Source organism: Heteronotia binoei, chromosome 13, assembly GCF_032191835.1.
Source record: "Heteronotia binoei isolate CCM8104 ecotype False Entrance Well chromosome 13, APGP_CSIRO_Hbin_v1, whole genome shotgun sequence".
In the NCBI taxonomy this organism is placed as follows: domain Eukaryota; kingdom Metazoa; phylum Chordata; class Lepidosauria; order Squamata; family Gekkonidae; genus Heteronotia; species Heteronotia binoei.
Window position 1 is genome coordinate 35,759,563 of NC_083235.1, and position 20,119 is coordinate 35,779,681.

The 20,119-nt window shown below is 45.4% G+C and overlaps 1 protein-coding gene across 1 annotated transcript in view; it reads right to left on the reverse strand.

Moving 5' to 3' along the window:
- Positions 1-20,119, reverse strand: part of ERBB3 (erb-b2 receptor tyrosine kinase 3) — a 138,772-nt gene that overhangs the window by 32,310 nt on the left and 86,343 nt on the right. Inside the window, exons 6-15 of the mRNA XM_060252442.1 lie at positions 19,537-19,655; positions 18,223-18,364; positions 17,007-17,120; positions 15,846-15,966; positions 13,120-13,193; positions 10,984-11,074; positions 9,151-9,350; positions 5,631-5,763; positions 5,441-5,531; positions 3,755-3,909 (exon numbers count right to left, since the gene is read on the reverse strand). Of these exons, the coding sequence (XP_060108425.1) occupies positions 3,755-3,909; positions 5,441-5,531; positions 5,631-5,763; positions 9,151-9,350; positions 10,984-11,074; positions 13,120-13,193; positions 15,846-15,966; positions 17,007-17,120; positions 18,223-18,364; positions 19,537-19,655 (1,240 nt within the window). The remainder of the gene's footprint in view (positions 1-3,754; positions 3,910-5,440; positions 5,532-5,630; positions 5,764-9,150; positions 9,351-10,983; positions 11,075-13,119; positions 13,194-15,845; positions 15,967-17,006; positions 17,121-18,222; positions 18,365-19,536; positions 19,656-20,119) is intronic.

Here is a 20,119-nt window from a genome sequence, read left to right on the forward strand (position 1 = left end):
GAAAAGATTCAAGAGGAAGGCCAAATTCCAGTTTCAAGGCAAGAAGCTACAATATCCTTGATTCCAAAAGAAAATAATGATTTGAAAGATATTAAAAATTATCATCCAATTTCCCTTTTAAATGTGGATTATAAAATTTTTGCTGCAATATTGGCACAACGTTTGAAGAAAGTTTTACAATCTATAATACACTATGATCAAGCAGGATTCCTTCCTAAAAGGTACTTGAAAGACTATGTCAGAACAGTTTGTAATATTTTGGAATATTATGAGAATCATCCAGAGAAGCAACTGGCTTTAATTTGTTTAGATGCTGAGAAGGCCTTTGACAATGTTCGTTGGCACTTTATGCTACAGCAACTAAAAGGCATGGAATGTGGTGAAAGCTTCTTAAGAGCGGTAGAAGCAATACATTCCTCACAAAATGCAGGCGTGACAATGAATGGCGAACTAACAGATGTAATTACCATTCAAAAAGGTACAAGACAAGACTGTCCATTGTCACCTCTACTTTTTATTTTATCTCTAGAGGTATTGAATAATCAAATAAGGGAAGATGCAAATATAAAGGGAGCTGTGATAAAAGATTAACAATATAAACTCAGAGGCTTTGCTGATGATTTAGTTTTTCTACTAGAACTTTAAACCCCTCCCCCCCGGGGGTGAAAAATGGGCTCAATAGACTGTCTTATAAATAAGATTAAACAATTTGGTTATTGGGCAGGATTAAAGATAATTATCATAAAACAACATTTTTGACAAAGAATATGACAACGGAACAAATTCAAGCCTTCCAGCAAAAATCAGGATTTTTGTACGAAAAAAGAATCAAATATCTAGGTGTTGTTATTTCGAACAGGTGTAGCAACTTAAAGGCAGATAACTATGACAAACTACTTAAAGAAATTTAAAAAGATTTGGAAAAATGGCATGATTTGAACCTATCTTTAATGGGAAGAATAGCTCTAATAAAGATGAGTATTCTACCAAGGTTATTATTTTTGTTTTGAACTATTCCAATATTTTTAAATAGTGGATTTTTTCAAGAACTGAACAAGATGGTTGCCAAATATGTGTGGAAAGGCAAAAAATCTAGAATTAAACTAAAGACTTTGCAGGACTCTAAATTAAGAGCAGGTATGGGCCTTCCAGACTGGCAATTGTATTATAAAGCATCTGTACTTCTTTGGGTAAGAGACTGATATTGCTGAATGACAAGAGACAATTGCTGTTAGAAGGACATGATTTGACTATGGGGTGGCATGCATATTTGTGGTATCAAAGACTTGAAGGCCACTCCTATTTTAAGAATCATTGGTTTTGAAAATCCTTGTATCATACATGGTCATGGCTAAAGACTAGAATTTATCAAAAAATTCCAAAATGGGTTTCACCAGTAGAAGCATTTATCCATCCAAATCTCCTAAAATTAAATCAGAGCTATAGGTATGATGACCTGTTGGGAAAAGATAATCAATTGAAAACCAAAGAAGAGCTGGAAAATATAGATGTTAAAATGAATTAGTGGCTAAGAATGCAAGTTGAATCCATATATGCCAAAGACAAAGGCAACAGGTTTTAATATAGAACAATACTTATTTGACAAAATTCTTTTGGGCCCACAAGAAAAGTTAATTTCTAAACTATATGCATACCTACTGCAAATGAAAACACAAGATGAAGTTGTAAAGGACTGTGTGGTTCAATGGGCAAAAATTTTTGGTTATAATATTACATTAGAAGAATGGGAGAGACTGTGGAAGCTTAATGTTAAACTAACTAGGTCAGTAACTTTGAAAGAAAACCTGTACAAGATGTTTTATAGATGGTACTTGACCCCACAGAAATTGTGTAAGATTTCTACTAATACGTCTAACAAATGCTGGAAATGCACTAAACAGATTGGTACCTTTTACCATATGTGGTGGACATGTGAGATGGTGAAAGATTATTAGAAAATGGTGCATGAAATGTTACAGACGATTGTGAAGACTCAGATTCATTTCAAACCAGAACTATTTTTATTGAACATATTTCCTGAAGACTATTCTAAAGAGATGAAACACACTTTAACACAGCAGCTAGGATCCTTTTGGCACAGAGATGGAAATTCCCATGAAAATGGACTTGGTGGGAAAAGTTCTAGAGACAGCAGAGCTGGACTTTCTGTCCCAACTGATGGCTGGGAAATCTAAAGAAAACATTGGATGAAATTTTATGCCTGGTTGGACATTCAAGACTCCTAAGATTCTTTGGTGTGATCTGATTTTTTTTTCTCTTTCTTCCTGTATTTTATACTATAAAATTTACCTTTACTGGAATTGTCAAAATTATTAGATTAAAACAAAAGACTTTACTATACAATTTTAAAATGGATTATGTACAGTTTAGACAAAATAATATGGGACAATTTATGTAAAGAAAATATTGTAGAATTAACCTTGTATTCTTTAAAAGTATTTTTATGCAAAATAAGGTCAGAATGTATTGTGCTTTTTATCTCCCCTATTTCCTATCTCTTTTTTGTTTTCTGAAACTAATAAAACTTTTGAAAACTCAGAAAAATCAAATGTACACTGTACATGGTTTAAACATGTATCCACTGTAACTTACGAACAGGGCTTTTCTGAAAGTGGTTTAGAAATTACACGAATCAATAGGAATTACACGAATCAATGGGTCTCTGGTTTGTGGGAATATGTATCCTTTGGATCTGGTTCTCTCCTACACTTTAAAACACTTTTTTGTTTGTATTTATGTCATGGTGGAAGTCATGGTGACCTCTAATGACTGACCCTTACTGTGGGACTGGAGGATATTCAATTAGGTGACTGAATAAAGCCTCCCACTGTCCTCCAGACAGCTGATATTCCAAGGAGGTCTCCCATCCAAGTACTTGCCAGAGTCAGTTTGGTGTAGTGGTTAAGTGTGCAGACTCTTATCTGGGAGAACCCGGCTTGATTCCCCACTCCTCCACTTACAACTGCTGGAATAGTCTTGGGTTAGTCATAGCTATCGCAGGAGTTGTCCTAGAAAGGGCAGCTGCTGTGAGAGCCCTCTCAGCCCCATCCACCTCACAGGGTGGGGGGAGAAGATATAGGAGATTGTAAGCCACTCTGAGTCTCTGATTCAGAGAGAAGGGCGGGGTATAAATCTGCATTCTTCTTCAACCCTGCTTAGCTTCTGAGATCTGATGAGATTGGGCTTGCCTGAGCTATCCAAGTCAGGGCTTCCTCTCCTACATTTAAAGGGAACCAGAACATCTTGATTTGTCCAGTGCTTTTGAAAGACATACTGTTGATTTTCCTGTTTGTATCTTTCCCCTGGCACTCATATCAACAACAGCCCAGTACACCATTTTGCTTGGCACAAAAGGCTAGATCTTTGCCCAGGCAACTGAGGCACTGGCAACACTGTTATGGCCAGCAGCATGGGAGAAAACAAATGGCTTATTCCTGTCACTGCCTTCCAGAACTGTATGGCCACTGGCCGAGCCAAGATGAATCCCGAAGATGTTGGCTTGCTGCAAATGTGTCTGGCCAAGTACAACCTTTATTCCCTGCCCCCTCCTGCCAGCATCTTCACTGTTAGAGGCTACTACTCCTATCATTTCCACATTTTGGGGGGGCAGAATGTGCTTTTGTCCATATTTTATTATATTAACATGCAATATAATTGAGTGGCAGCTGGTTGGGAAAAAGAACTAAAATATTGAAATGCTTATTATCACTAACAGCCTGATTCTGAAACTTACCGTTGCGTGCAATTCTCATGGCATGGCCAGCACTCCCTGTTGGCATCTGGGTACTTGAAGATAAGCCCCTTCTCCCCTAGGATGCCATCGGGGCAGCTCTCCACGCAATGTGGCCCATCCTTGTAGTTAGCACACTGTATGCAGGCATCAGCACCCTGAGGAGTAAAACATGAGGCAGCTCACTGGGGAGTTCATAGCACTCCACACAACATGGATACTGGAGGAGAAAGATCCAGGATAAAATGCCTGGGATTCCATGAGCTCCCTGGATGATGCCACCTCTCCATGGAATGTGGCAGGACTTAGAAGGCCACACTAGTCCTGTGTCCTATTTGTTGCTTCTGAGTCCTTAAAACGCGTTTTCAAAAAGGCCACTTTAAATTTCCAGTGCTCTCTCTACAAAGCCACCACCTAGAAGAGCAGAGACGGTGAAAGCTCAGGCAGTCAGCAGCCCGAGAGGTAGCCTTTTAGCAGTACCCAAGGGCAGTGCCTTCTCTCCAAAAGCCACACCAGCACCAGAGAGAAGGGCAGCAAGAAATCTAATTTCTAAATGTTTAATTTGATTTTACATAAAAGCACATTTTAAAAAAATGGCTTTCATTAAGTTGTTCACTTGAAGGTCAGGGGAGGAAACACTAGCCAGACAGTCACTGCTATTTTGCTCCTGCGGTGGCTGGCAGGGGAAGTTCTGCAGAGGCGGGTGAGGGCTTGGCATTTGCCCAGAGGCTTCTGATGCAGTTTTTTTGTGGCATGCATTGCAGAGGACTTTGCCTGTTTCAGGGCTATGCTTGCAACCGTAGCCCCCTAGCACACACACACACACACAAGAGACCTGAGGTGGAATGGGGGAAATGGGTGCTTTGAGAGTCAGCATGGCTTAGTGGATATAGTGTTGGATGAGGATCCTGGAGACCCTGGTTCGAATCCTCACTTCTATCATGGGAGCTCCCTGGGTGAACGTGGTGGGCCCATCGCAGACTCTCAAGTCTGGCTTGCATCACATGATTGTTGTGGTGGCGAGACAATGGGGGAGGGGGGAACAAGGTTCTAAGCTGCTTTGAGTCCCAACTGGGGAGAAAAGCGGGATAGAAATAAAGGCATCTTTACCAGCTCACAGATCAGAGGGTGTCGAGATCTATTCTGGTGCTTCCCTACACTATCCATGAGATCTCAATGCAGGGGTCAGTGGGCACCGTCAAGGAACTATCACCACTGACTGACATGCTTCCTTCCAAATCTTATTTGCTTCATATATATATATATATATATATATATATATATATATATATATATATATATATATATATATATATATATATATATATCCCACTTTCTCCCCAGAGCTAGTTTGGTGTAGTGGTTAAGAGCGGTGTAATCTAATCTGGGAGAACCAGGTTTGATTCCCCACTCCTCCACATGCAGCTGCTGAGTGACCTTGGGTCAGCTGCAAGTTATTAGCAGAGCTGTTCTCTCAAGAGCTCAATGAGAACTCTCTCAGCCCCACCTACCTCACAAGGTATCTGTTGTAGGAAGAGGAACACTCAGAAGAAATGATGCTAACTAACTGTTATTTTATATCATTTTGGATGCGTATTACTGTGAGTTTATGCAGAAGTAAACATATTTTTAAACAAACACAGAAAAAAGGATTGCCAAATCCTGCCCCACCCCAAGGCACTGCCATACCGATCCACTGCAAGTTAGGTCACCGTCGATCTTCTGGCACTGCGGATGGCATGGGAAACACGCACCATCTTGTGGAAATTCTCGAATCTCCCTAAATGCAGCACAGAAGACAGGAGACATGAAAACTTGGAGGCCGGGATGGAATCGGAGGCAGAAGGAGAAGTGGGTCCCCGCAACAGGCCATCCTTACCCTTCATAGAAGCTGCAGGAGTCAACGCAGATTCCTTCACGGCTGTAGTTACGGCAAGAGACACAGTGGTCTGGGCCTGGTCCCCAACAGCCTTTCTCAGAGCAAAGAGGATCACAGAATTTTCCTTCTTGTACTAGAAGAAAACAAGAGATTAGATCACAGTTGGGCCCCATCTTATAAGGAGACTTTGCTTCTTAGAGGCCTCAAAGTCGAATTCTCATCCCCTTGACCCATCTGTGGCCAGGCCACAAAAACAGAAAGTTCCTAGCTTAAGAGTTTTTTATATCTCCAATCCCATGGGAACACCAGGGGTCCAGTTTCCTAGAATCACCAGCCTGCTATCATTTGTCATACAGTGATGTGGTTATCAATACTAATAAGTAGCATATGAATACAGTCAGCATGCATCATACTGCAGCAAATGAAACATTTGCTCAGATGGGGCGAGACAGGCAAAGGCATGGCATCCTCTTTGGCTCCCATTTGCTTCATTGCTCTGATGTCTCAGCAGGCAACTGACTACAGAGGAGAGTTTGCATTCTACGGTCACTGAGCAGCTTTCCTGAACCTGGGCCATCAACTGATCGTCTACAAGCAAAAGGATTTCAAGCAATACTTCACTGGGGCTCATGAACAAGGGAAGGGTGCTGATTGAAAGAGGAATGCCCTTGTGATTGGCCTGGCCCACAAGTTTGGAATATTCATACACCCCTGTGACGCAACCGGTCCGATTCTGCCTTCAGATTCAGTCCCGTCAACTCCCTTTTGAATTGCCAACTCCTGAAGGGAGCTTATCCTCTTCCTGCTACTAGGGCACGCTGCCACCACCTGCTCAATTTAGGGGTTCCTGACTGAGAGGAACAGGACTCCCAATCCCCCTTCCTGCCAGTTCTGAGGCCTGAAGGTCCTCTGCCAACCCAGCACCTGGTTATGACAGAGACCAAAGTCCTTCTTTGGGAGACCCCTGAAGGATTGGCACCTTACCAACTGTATGCCTTCCCCCTTCCCTGGACTCCCCTCTTGCAGTAGAGTGGTCTAAGGCGGTTGGGGAAACTATGTGGTACAGAGGGACTACCTTTTTAAACAGACAAATATTTATTTAAAACATACAACTATATACAGGCATTATAAAACTGTGAACAGAAAAACTAAATCAAACTAGGGAAAAATGCTCCTTCTTTCCCTACTACACAACTGGCCCTGACCATACCAACCAGAACTGACTCACCAGTCTCCAAGACTCTAATCAAACTGCCCGCTTCCTGCCAAAAACCATAATATAAAATCTCATTCCCGCCCAGAAACTGGTTTACCTGCTTGCAGCATTCTGGGAGACCAGCCTGACAGACTTCCTGTCGCTCTAGGAGGCCTCCTCAGAATTGCTGTTCCCAGACAGGAGGGGAGAAGGAAGAGACTAGGCCCAAAGCCTGTCTCCAGTTTGACAACCTCCTTCTAGCCAACTCCCACACAAAACAACAGCCAAAATGGCGTTTCTCCACATCCCCTCTCTATTGCAGCATGGGAAATGATTTCTACATCACATAATGCATTTGCATTTGTATGTGTGTTGTGTGTGTACATATGTGGGGGTGGGGAGGGAAGCTGTGACAGGAATTCAACAGTAGAGAGAGAAGTAGGCTTGCCAATCCCCAGGTCCCAGCGGGGGTTCTTCTGCTTTCCCAGTCTCCTTCCCACCCCCAGTCAGCTGGCCAGTGGGGGGAAGCCCCACCCCCAAAGCCACCATGTGATTTTTTCCAGTCTCCGATTGGAAAGGCTTCCTCTTGGGATGGGGTGTCTGTGTTACTTGGAAGAAGTTGGCTTAGGCTTCCCAACCCTCCCGCCCTGACGGGGGACCCCAGGATTTCCACCCTCTTCCCCCGCTCCCCCAAAAAATGGAAGCGGGGGGAGAGGGGGGAAACGGTGCCAAGCCACTGGATCCTGGAGCCAGCGAGGCCGCCGCGCCGCCCCCTCCCCGCCCACCGCAGTTTCTCCTCCAAGATGGGCCCAGGCTGAGCCCATCTCGGAGGAGCAGCCAAGAGGCGGCAGCAGCGCAGGGGAGGGCGAGGCAGGCCAGGAGCATGGCGAGCCGCGAATCCGGGCCCTTCTAGGACCCGGACTTGCGGCTCGCCACGCTCACGGCCCGCCTCCACCCCCCCTCCGCTTCCACCCCAGAGGCGGAGCGGGCGAGGCGGAGCGGGCGAGGCGGCAGCGGCGCGGCGGCCTCTTCTCCGCTCGCCGTGGCTGCTCCTCCGAGATGGGCTCAGGCTGAGCCCATCTCAGCAGCCACGGCGAGCGGAGAAGAGGCGGCAGCTGCAGGGCGGCTCACCACGCTCCCTGGTGCCGTTTCCCCCTCCCCCTAGCTCCACCCTCAAAGTCTCCTGGCTCCACCCCCAAAGTCCCCAGATATTTCTGGGGTTGGATTTGGCAACCCTAAGTTGGCTGCAACTCGTGAGTAGAGAGGCCAATCCCTCACTTCAGAGTCACCAGAAAAGGGGCGGGGGGGGAGAGGGGAGGACCGTCTGCTGAGCACTTCATTATTCCCTGTGTGGAGATCGATTCTTATAGGGTATAATGGGGAATTGATCTGGAGGTTTTGGGGGCTCTGGGGGAGCTGTTGTTTGAGGTAGAGGCACCAAATTTTCAGTATAGTATCTAGTGCCTCTCCCCAAAGTACCCCCCAAGTTTCAAAACGATTGGACCAGGGGGTCCAATTCTATGAGCCCCAAAAGAAGGTGCCCCTATCCTTCATTATTTCCTATGGAAGGAAGACATTTTAAAAGGTGTGCTGTCCCTTTAAATGTGATGGCCAGAACTCCCTTGGAGTTCAATTATGCTTGTCATGCCCTTGTTCCTGGCTCCACCCCCAATGTTTCCTGGCTCCATCCCCAAAGTCTCCTGGCTCCATCCCCAAAGTCCCCAGATATTTTTTGAATTGGACTTGGCAACCCTAGAGAGAAGGAACATGTATCCCACTTTGGAACAGTGTGTGTGTCTGTGAGTGTGTGTGTGTGAGAGAGAGATAATGTTATTAGATCAGGGCCCATTTGGCCCCTTCCCATAGGGATTCTGCTCACCACAGAGAGTGATATTCCTTCTCTAGGCAGATAAAAGAACTTTGGAATACCCAAGCATGAGTCAGGCGGTCTGTCACCCTAGGCAAGGCTAACTTCTGGCACCCCCCCCCCCCACTTCACTGATAACATCACTGAGTCACATGGGGGGGGCAATCTGGGACCCCCAGAAGACCAGCGGCCGTGGCAATTACTTAGTTTGCCTAGTGGCAGGGCCAACCCTGGTATGAGTCTTCTTGTTGGGGAAAAGGGGGAATTCACTCCTGCAGTATCTTTGCATGAATTGATTCCAATGCAGGAATTAACCATGCACCCAAATAGCCTCTATGGAAACCCTAAAGCGATTCACGTTTATTCATATGAATGTAGCCTAGAACCAGCAGGTACCAACTTGCTGCTTTCCAGCCCCTGAGAACTGTTCATCCCTTCCCTACTGGCTTCACACTCACTGCATTTGTTGGGAGGCTTGTTAAGCCTGATGTCAAGATCCGAGCGCCGGCGTGACAGCACGTTCCAGTTGATGGTGTGGTAATAGCAAAGCTGCTGGTTCTCGGTGATGTAGACTTTGCCAGCACTGATCTGTCGAAGTGAGCGAAAGCCCAATGAGGTCACATTCATGTTCTTCATGATCAGCAGTGAAAAACCACGGCTAGGAAAAAAAATACACTAAAGTCAGGCTTCAGAGAAGAGAAGTGAGGCTATGCTGTATGACTGGGAAGAGAGAATTTTTTTTCCTGTACGTTGCAAACATTTAGCACAGCAAACCTCTCTACCTCTACAAGGGGAATGGGCACAAAAATACACATATCCAGCACATTGTGAAATAATAAACAATACAGAGCAGTGGTGTCAAACATGCAGCCCAGGGGCCGAATCAGGCCCTTGGAGGGCTCCTATCAGGCCTCTAAGCAACTGACTGCCATCTGCTTCCTTTCCCTCTCTCTTGCTTTCTTCTGCTTAACAGCTTGCTTTGCAAAGCTCACCCAATTGCACAGGAACTACAGAGTAAAACCTCCATTTTCTCTATTGGCTGAGGCTCCTCCTTTGGGAAGAAAGAGGGGAGGGTGTGCTTGCTTTGCCAGACTCTCAATCACACAGCAGAGCTACTGAGCCAAGCCTCTCTTCCTTCTATTGGCTGAGGTTCCTTCCCCTCCTGGCCCCCTGGGGAAGGAAGGAAAGAGCCAGAGCTTCCTTTGCCCAGTTCCCTGGATCCCATGGGAGAAATACAAAGAAAGCACCTATAAGACCGAGTGCTAATGTTTTAAGCATATTTTAATGTTTTTAAAAATATATTTGTGTTTGTGTCCTTTATAAAGTTTATGTCTCTACTACCTTATCTTAAATAGTGGTCTGACATGGCCCAGTCTGACATGGCTCGGCTCAACAAGGTCTCATTTATGTCAGATCCAGCCCTCAGAACAAATGAGTTCAACACCCCTGATATATAGAATACAACATTCATCAATAAGTGACAGTAGTCCTGCATTTAGACAAATATCTGACTTAGTACTTCAATTTTATAGCTATGTAAGATCCATAGTCTAGCTAAACAACTAGTTGAAATCAATTGATGGCTGATTATGTTCTTTCTGTTTCTGACTGCATCCTTTTTCAAGTGACATCGTTGTTTTTAGCTGTTGGTCAATTTCACTCTGTCAGACTTCAACTGTTGCAGTTGTAGTCACAAGTGTATTCACCAAAGCAGTGGAAATACAGTCGCCTCTCAGTATTGCATAAATAACTGGAATGCCGTCATTTACTCCCAGTTTCCATCCACAATCTGCTTTATTGAACTGTAGCAGCAGACTATTGTCACTTATTGATTAATATTGTATACCCTATGTTGTTTATTATTACACAATATGGTGGTGGATATGAATTTTGTATTTTTGTATATAATTCAGAAATATTCTTATTAATACACATGATTTGTATATATTGGTTTAAAAGATTTTTTCACAGTGTGTTGCCTTTAATTCAGTTCTACAAGAGGAATGGGCAGTTGCCAGACCAAGGTCATGATCTGATCCTGAAGTCCCATCCATGCACAACATATAGGAAAACATTCATGCCTGTGGGTGAGACGCCCAATTTCAGAGCACCCACTGCTGCCCCTGTGACTTTTCAGACTTCCACTGGAGTTTTGTCACTTGCTTGCTGCTCCACAGCAGACATTCTGAGCGAGTAGACCATTGACATCACTAGGAAGGCAGAGGGGGCTCCAAGGCGTTCCCTGACTCAAGTGCAAGGCAAAGGAAGCCGAATAAGGGAGCAACCCTTACTTATAGAGGCTGCGGCCACCGATGGTGACCAAGTTGGAGAAGACGCTGAAATTGTTCATATGTTTGGGCCATGACTGGATGTTCAGGTAGCCTGGAAACAAGAACAGAAGGGCAATGATTTCCAACCCCTTAAACGCTGTCCTGTTGCCCACCACCCCACCCTTCAAGGTCCCTGAGCTGCTGCCCAGGTTCAGAGTCTTGTGCGTGTATCTCATTACTTCCCCAGCTTCTAAAGAGGTCCCCACCCTTCCCCCAGCAGTGCTGTGCAAATGTCCTGCAAGCCCCCTTTCCTTATCACATTCCTGTTCTCAACTAGTGACACGTTGAAGTTTGCCTTGAGACACGTTGAGACCCCCTCAGCTGCTCCTGCCACTTCCCAAATCTCAATCCAATTCCAGCCAATCCTGATAGGAAAGTAGAGCCTAGAAGCATTTCACAAGTGAGAAAGAAGCCAAATTTCAGTCTTTGCCCAGCGACCCCTGAATAACATCATGTCTGGACCTACATTTTCTTCCAGATTTGCTGTCGTCTCTTATTTATGGCATGTATGCAGACAACCACCATAACATAATGGCAGGGCTTTTTCTGAGCAGGAATGCACAGGAACACAGTTTTTTGTGTCAGGGTGTGTGGCCTAATATGCAAATAAACTCCTGCTGGGCTTGTTCTACCGAAAAAAGCCCTGATGGTTACAGTGTCAGACTAGGAGCTGGGAGATCCAGGTTCCAATCCTCACTCCACCATAGAAGCTCACTGAGTGACTTTGGGTCAATCATGCACTCTCAACCTAACCTGCCTCACAGGGTTGTTGCTGGAAAAACAGGTGGTTATAAACTCCTTTGGGCACAATATCTAAACAAATAAATTGTACCTATAGCACACTAGACTAGAGTTGCTGGGATCGGAAATACCTGGAGATTTTGGGGATGGAGTCTGAGAATAGAGTGGTCTAGGCAAGAGAGAGACTTCAACAGGGTATAATTCCAACAGGGTATAGAGTCCACTTTCCAAAGCAGCCATTTTCTCCAGGGGAACTGGTCTGGAGATCAGCCATAGGAGTGGGAGATCACCAGTCACCACCTGGAGTCTGGCAACCCTAGTCACTGCACGAAACAGTAGTAGGATTCAGTGCTTTTTTTACAAACATCTCTAGACAAGAGAGATGAAAGTGGGAGAGTGAAGCAGGTTATAGGTGTAGACAGGGGGCAGCAAAGGTATGGATAGAGAGAATTCAGGGTTGCTTAGGGAAAGCTTTGAAGTAGCATACTCTGAACAAAATCTGTGTTGGGAAAAGCTGAAGCCTCTGTAAATTATGTCATCAAAGCCCTTTTCAGTTTTGTAAAAAGAATATATATTCTACTATTACTTGTCATAGATGACAAGGCAATGGGAAGACCCATCTTGAGCCTCTCCTGTTTTACTCAGCATTTCTCACAGACCTGCAAGCATCTCACCACAGCCAATAAATTAGGTTCAATGGCCCAGTCAGCTATGAGACTGAATGAACCTCAGGGCAATCTTCCTCTATCTACCTTGCAAGGTTATTGTGAGGGCAAAACAGAGTGGAGGACCATGTGCACTGCTGTGAACTCCATGGAAGAAGTCAAGATAGGGTATGTATGTGCCATTTATGCACTTAAATAAATCTAAATTCCACATTTCGTGACATGCCCCCCCCCCGGGTATTTACATGGAATTATAAAACAGGCATAATCCTGGCTTTGAAGAAGCACTTAAAAATGCGAATCTGAAGAAAGAAGCTGTTGCAGGCTGAAAGAGCCCACAACACAAGTCATATGGGGAGAACTGCAGTAAGCAAAGGGGGACTGAGTGTAGTTCTTCCTACCTCTAAGAAAGGAAAGGAAAGGTCCCCTGTGCAAGCACCAGTTTCAGACTCTGGGTGATGCTGCTTTCACAACGTTTTCACGGCAGATTTTTTTACCGGGTGGTTTGCCATTGCCTTCCCCAGTCTTTTACACTCTGTGCCACGCCTACCTCTAGAGGGAATAGCAATTCCATCTAACAGCTACTAATCTCACACCCTGTTATTCAACACTCTCTGTGCTACAAATCGGATTTTAAATGACAGCGCCAAACATATTTTGTTACACAGAGCTCTTCGCATCCCAAGCTCACCTGTGATCTCTCGCACTGTCCGGAAGATGTTGAGTTTTTCTGGGTCCAGTGCTGTTATGTTATGCCATGGGTCTCTGTAGAAAGGAAACAGGGAAGGTCAGAGCCAGACAACAGGCTTAAGGCTGGGTCAGCCCAGGCAGGAATCTGGCAACATTCTTCTCCAAGGGTTTCTTTGTCTCTCACATATTACAAGATGACAATCCATTCACTCTTGGATTTTTGTACATGGCCAAGGGATACTCACAAGGGCGCAGTGAAGCTTAACAGCCAAGGGAAAAGAGCCTCTGAATAACCAACAGCTCTTTTCTCACCATGGTTGCCAACCTGAGGCAACTCACCAAAGTTTTTTTTTTTAACTCATTAGCCAAAAACTTTAACAAAAAGACAAGTTTTACAACCAAAAGGCTAAGGTGGAGCACGCATTTATTTCTTTTTCCCAGCCAAGTGATTCCACAGCCTTGGACAGTCATTATGCTGCCTTACCAATCCAAAACACTGGTTTACCAAGGTCAGTTAATGTTCTCTACTCTGACTGGCAACAATTCTCCAGGGTTTCAGGCAGAGATCTTTCGCATCACTTGAGGCAAGGCAGAGGTCTTTCACATCATCAACTGCCTGTTCCAGGAGATGCTGGAGATTGAACCTGGGGCTGTCTGCAGGCAAAGCGGATGCTCTATCACTGAGCCACAGCCCAATTCCTTGCCACAGCTGTCCCTCTCTCATATGGCACAGAAATAGCAAAAAGGCCGAACCTCACAGGTTGTATGCAGCAGGGGAGTTCCTAAGGAGAAAGGGCAGTGGATCTGAGGGTGTGTGGGCCTTTAAAAAGCAATAGCCTCCCAGCTGGACCCAGAAAATAACTGGCTACCAGCACTGAGGCTGCCAAAGACATTGCATATGTCCCCATTCCCCAGCATTTGAGTAGAAATGGGCCTCGGAACTGCGTACTAGCAAACACTTCTGCATCATCTTCAATAGCAAATCCACAAAAAGCCCATTATAATTCATACTAGCTGTTAAAAAGCAGGGAATGGGGTACATAATATGTTTTTAAAGGGATTCATGTTCCTTTTCGCTTATCAAAAGCAGGGCAGGATCCATGAATCTCTGTTCTTTCCCTCCCCAAAAAACTGTTCCAATAGAATGATCAATTCGGATTCGCACCAATGAATGAAGACCCTTAGTAACAATAACTTAGGAGTCCTGATTGTCAAAACAAGTCCTGAATCTGTGCTCACTGCAATGTGGTTACGGGAGCCTATTGTACTTGGAGGAGGAGAGTTAGAAATGTTTGTAACGTTAACTCTCTTCTACTGTTGCTGACACCAAGAAAATATTAGAAGAGAATATTTCTTGTTAGAAAGAGAGCATTGTGCTCAGTAGGGAACAAAGAGCTGGCTCAATCCATTTTTGCTGCCCGAGGCCACTCATCACTGCCACTGCCTCCACCTCATCCTCCCGCCACCTCCACCGTTCCCTTTCCCCAGAAGCCAGAACTCCTCCTCCTCCTGGCATTCTCTCCCCCCAGCCCTCTTTAAAAACAGTGCAGCCTCCCATGCACACCCTCTATGGCTTGCCAGTTTTCCACAAGAGTCTGTCCTTTTTGTGCCCTGACCTGGATAGTCCAATCTCTTCAGATCTTGGAAGCTAAGCAGGGTCAGCTCTGATCAGTATTTGGATGGGAGACCTCCTTGAAATACCAAGTTGGGAGGACAGGGGCATGCATTATTCAGCCTCCTCTCTGAATATCCTCCAAGCCCCCACTAGGGGTCAGTCACCAGAGGTCATCATGACTTCCAGGTGCAGAAACATACACATACACACACAAGTACTCTCTCTAATCTATCCATCCTGTCCTTTTGTGAGAATGAAGACAAGATTTGGCAACTATGCCAGTGACCAAACTTGTGACAGAGATGAGTGTTTGGGGAGGACGGGAGAGTGGTGACAGGTAGGTGGGACAAAAGGGCATCACAATCTCCAAAATCCATTGCCCGAGTGATTGCCTCACTTGACCTCAAGGTAGGCCAACCCTATTTCACAAATATCTGCACACTAAAGCATCGATGAGGCCACTTAAAGTACCACCCAGTATTCCATGAAGGAAATTGCTTAGGCCAGACAGAGTCCCTACATTAGATACTTTGTTTTGGCTACAAAGACAAGCCCATCCTCGTCAAGTGGCTGCTTTAGGGTGGGAAGGGGATAGCACTGAAGCAAAGGAGATTTCTGAAGGATCACTGCTTCATCAGCTAAATGGCAATCAAGAAGGGATTGAGAGTGACATTGCTGACCAAAGCAGGGAGCATATCCAACTTCACCAGGAGAATCTGAAGTCAATGTGAGTGGATGGGCAATTGCCTATGTGGTCTTTAAAAGGGCTAACAGAGTGGGCCATCTGCTCCAGGAAAGGAACAGGAAGGGTGTCAAAAGGTGATGGATTTGGGTGGTGGCTTTCCCTCATTTTGATCAGAGGCCAAAAGGGGATCAAGGGCAAGCCAAGTCTACAGGCAAAAGGAATTTGGGACCTACTTGGGATCAACAAGGGATAGTGATCCTATCTGCTCATGGCTGTCAGTTACTAATCGTACTTCTCCCCAGGAAAGTCTGCATCACAGTTGAATGAGGAATCCTGCATAATGGCCCACTGCTAGGTGGCTGCTACCCAGCTGTTCTGCCCTGCAGCACGTCATTGCATTTTAGTGTTATCATTAGTGCATGCCTACCCTTCCAGGCCAGTGATAAGGAAGTCCAAGTTGCCCAAGATCTTGGTGCAGTTGATAAAGCGGTCAATATTGCTGGAATCCACTGTCTGAAACTTGCTCCCAGTTCCGGTTCCTTCACAGGCTGAAAAAGTACAGTGGGGTGTGTGTGAGTTTTTAGGGAGATGGAAGAAACCATCTCACACACACCCCCAACAGTTCCCTGGGGTTAATGTGAGAAGCAACAACTAAGCAGTCCTCTGTTCTGGGCAACTGAGATCAGCCTCCAGCATTACAAGGAGAGTAAGCGTCTAATAAATTACTGTCTTTTATCATTCAGTGGCTTGGATTCACCAGATGTTTTTCTTTCACTTTAGATCCAAGCTATTCCTAGGACCCCCTGTCTCCCCAAGAGCAGCATATTGGGGGGTGTTTTGGCCTCCTGGGAGAGTTCTGAAACACCTTTTACCCCAACAAAATGGAGAAAAAACAAGATTGGTTTTTAGTGTTAAGGAAGAAGCAAGTGGATACCAGCAAACACATCAGCAGGTGCCATGCCACCCACAGGCACCATTTTGAGGACAAGGGTTCCCATTCCCCCACCTCTGGGGGGGCAGATTTCCAAGCCTCCAACCCACTTGCATAGAGATGGCTGGCAGGGACAGCCCTGCCCCTGAAGAGCTCCATCATCACCCAAAATGCCCAGCATGATTATATCACCTGAAAGTGATATCATCACATTGGACATATCACACGGGGGATGCTCTAGCATTTGAATAAAAAACTCTGGTGCCATAGAAAGTCCCCTGCCAGCAGCCAGGCAAGACCCTAAAAAGAGATAAGCCTGTGAGGCCTTCCTTAATTCTATGAACTCTTCAAAGATTGTTGCAAGTACTTAGTTATCATAGAATCATAGAGTTGCAAGGGACCCCCAGGGTCATCTAGTCCAACCCCCTGCACAATGCAGGAAATTCACAAATACCTCCCCCTAAATTCACAATGTGTATGTCCCTCACATTTCAGGCATGCCTGTGTTCTGCATTGAGGCATGGAATACAAAAAAACCTAAAGCAAGAGTGAGGCTATCAGAGCAAGGAAATTCCTGGTGTCCTCAGTCTTAGATGGTTCTCCATTCCAGCTGCCAGGCTGGACACAACCCACATGGCTGTTTATTATCCCATGTACCTTTTGGACAGAGTCCCACGCAGGGCTCGCATATCCTTAGGTCATTTTTTTCCACTTCCATTTTGTCATTTGGGCAAGTTCGGACGCATGAGCTCTGATCCACCACAAAATTATCTGCAGGGAAAGAGGAAATTAAGGATGATCAGCAAAGGTGAGAAACCAGCAACTAGAAGGCCAGATTTAAGATAAAAGGAGAGCGGGATGTTTGGGGATAGAGATCTGTGGACAGACTAAAAGCCAAGGCTGCTCCTCGTACCTCCCCACCAGCTCTGGAAGGGAGAGTGAGATCTAGTAGGTCAGTGTGTGAGAGAGGAACTGGGATTCCTAGATTCAGACTTGGTCCCAATGAGGATTCACAGATTAAAGCAAACTTTAAAAAAAAAAACCTCACAAAGCAATTGCTCCAGTTACTCCTTCTTCAAACCTGGGAACAGTAAAACTATTTAAAAAAAAAAACTTGCTTGGCCTCAGAAAAGAGTAAAGCATGGATAATGAGCCGAAAAATTATGCTTTCACCTGAAATATGTGCCTGCCTATGTATATTTTCTGAGTTACATTTTATTCGTATATTATTAACTTATTGTTATATTTTAACTGTTTTACCATGACTGTGATTCGCCCTGAGCCTGTAAGGGGAAAGGGCGGACTATAAATCAACCAAATAAATAAATAAATGAAGCCCTCGAAGGATTAGGAGACATCCATCAGTTCCATCAATGAGGGAAATGAATTGGCATGGTGTAATTGTTAAGGAATGTTGGACCAAGATCTGGGATATGCAGGTTCAAGTCGCTCACAGCTCATCCTACCTCACAGGGTTGTTGTGAGGAGAAAATGGAGGAGGGAAGATTGTTGTGATGACTTGGGGTCCTCATTAGGGAGAAAACTGTGGTATAAATAAATGAATTTCAGTCACAGTTCACACAGGTTTTCATTCATAGTCAACTCTGTGCATGCATGGAGAAGGAGCTAAGGTGGAAACACCTTACTCAATGCACAGCAACTTCCAAAGGCTACATTTAACAAGATCATATATATCACATTGGGATATATTCTACTTGGCTCTTACTATGTACATCAGCCCATACATTTGGTTGCTTCCACCAGAGGGCCATCTCCTTCACAATGGCAGGAGAAATGGCAGTTCAATCCACTCAATAACCCTTGTTTCAGTGCACAAGGAACACATGCTCCCTTATCGCTGCCTATGACTTACGTGGACAGTTTTTGACACAGATGCCGCCATACTGGTATTTGGTATCAGGGTTGGGCTCCAACTGAAATGTGAGCTTGTTGTAGATCAGTGGAAGGGGACAGAGTGTCTCACAGGCCCCACTGTCATTGAAGTTCCGGCAAGCCTAGAGTTGAAGAAAGGGTGTTGGAGAAAGAGGGGCAAGACTTTGACCTCCCAGCATTCCAGACCTAGATCCCAAACATTCAAACCTGATCAGTACATATTTCCCCTAATCATCACAGCGCCCACAAAACAGGGATGGATCTTTTGAAATCTATTCTGCCAATGACAGAGCCTTCCTCCAGCATGAGGAAGAAAAGGCTTGCCTCACTGGAAGAAGGCTTGCCTCACTGGAAGAAGGCTCCTAGTGGTGGAGGAAACTAGAAGGCTCCTAGTGGTGGAGGAAACTCTGCCATTAACAGAATAGATGATTCATAGGGTACGATCACATGAGAGATTTGGCCCAACCTAGCCACAACCTCCCTTCTGGATTTAAAGTCTGTGATCACATACACACCTCTGCCCCTCTGAGTCCTGCCTGTCCTTACCTTGTCTTAGGATGGGCAGGGGCTAGATTAAATAGCTACCAGGAACTTTCTGGTAGAAAATCTCTAAAGTGCATGTAGGGTACATTTCCTGGCTGTCTGAATGCCAGGCACATGATGCACATACCCCGCATGTGCAGGAGCAGCCTGAATGCTCCTCTTGCACATGTGTGGCCCATGCTTCTCCTGGCAGCAGGGCAGGGGCTATGTGATTGCTGCAGTACGCATCAAAGAGCACCAGCTTTTTCAAAGCCGGGATACTGCCCCACTCAGTTCCCAGTGTGATCCCACCTACAGACTCCAGCCCCTGAATGAATTCCATGGAGAGATAAAGGTATGCAGGATCTACAAAAAGGAAAGGTTAGGTAGTGGGAAGGGTAGCATGACTGTAACAAAGAGTGTCAAAAGATCTAGTATTATTGTGCCAGCTGGCAGATTGTAGATACGAAAGAAAAAGAGGACGGATATATAGGGAACAGCATGGCAGCAGTCTTACAGTCTTTGGAATTGCAAACGTGACTGAAACACTGAGGAATTATAAGGAACGCTGAGAGATTTATGTGGCTGCACAGAGAACAGTGATGAGAAATGTGAGGCTGAACACCTCTACTATTTCCCTGAACAAACCTCATGCATCCCTGCATTCAAAGTACAGTTCCTCTATGGCCCCCTCACCCTGTTACTTTGACCCATCCCCACCCCGCAAAGTTCTCTCCCTCTTGAAAGCTGGACATGGAGAGTGGTTACGTACAAAGCACTGGGTCTTGCTTGGCCCAGCGCAGCCTCCTGCGCATTCATCATGGCAGCATTCATTGGGGTTGGGGCCAAAACAACGGCCATTGCACTGAGGGGCACATATGCTCTTGGTCACTGCAAAGAAGGGAAAAAATGATCAATGAGAAGGTGTTAATCTGCTTCTCCCTGTTGAAAAAGTCAGCTCATCCCCCCCCAGCTCTGCCCCAGAAACCTTGGGCATGAAAACATTTGGTACCCTATAACATAGACCCTAGGCCATGGTGCAGAGTGGTAAAACTGCAGTACTGCAGTCCTAAGCTCTGCTCATGATCTGAGTTTGATCCTGGTGGAAGCTGGGTTCAGGTAGCTGGCCCCAGGTTGACTCAGCCTTCCATCCTTTCAAGGTCGGTAAAATGAGTACTTAGCTTGCTGGGGGGAAAGTGTAGATGAGTGGGGAAGACAATGACAAGCCATCCCATAAAAAAGTCTGCCGTGAAAACGCTGTGAAAAGCAACGCCACCCGAGTCGGAAACGACTGGTGCTTATACAGGGGACTACCTTTACCTTTTTTTAACATAGGCCCTGCCTACAAAAGCGAG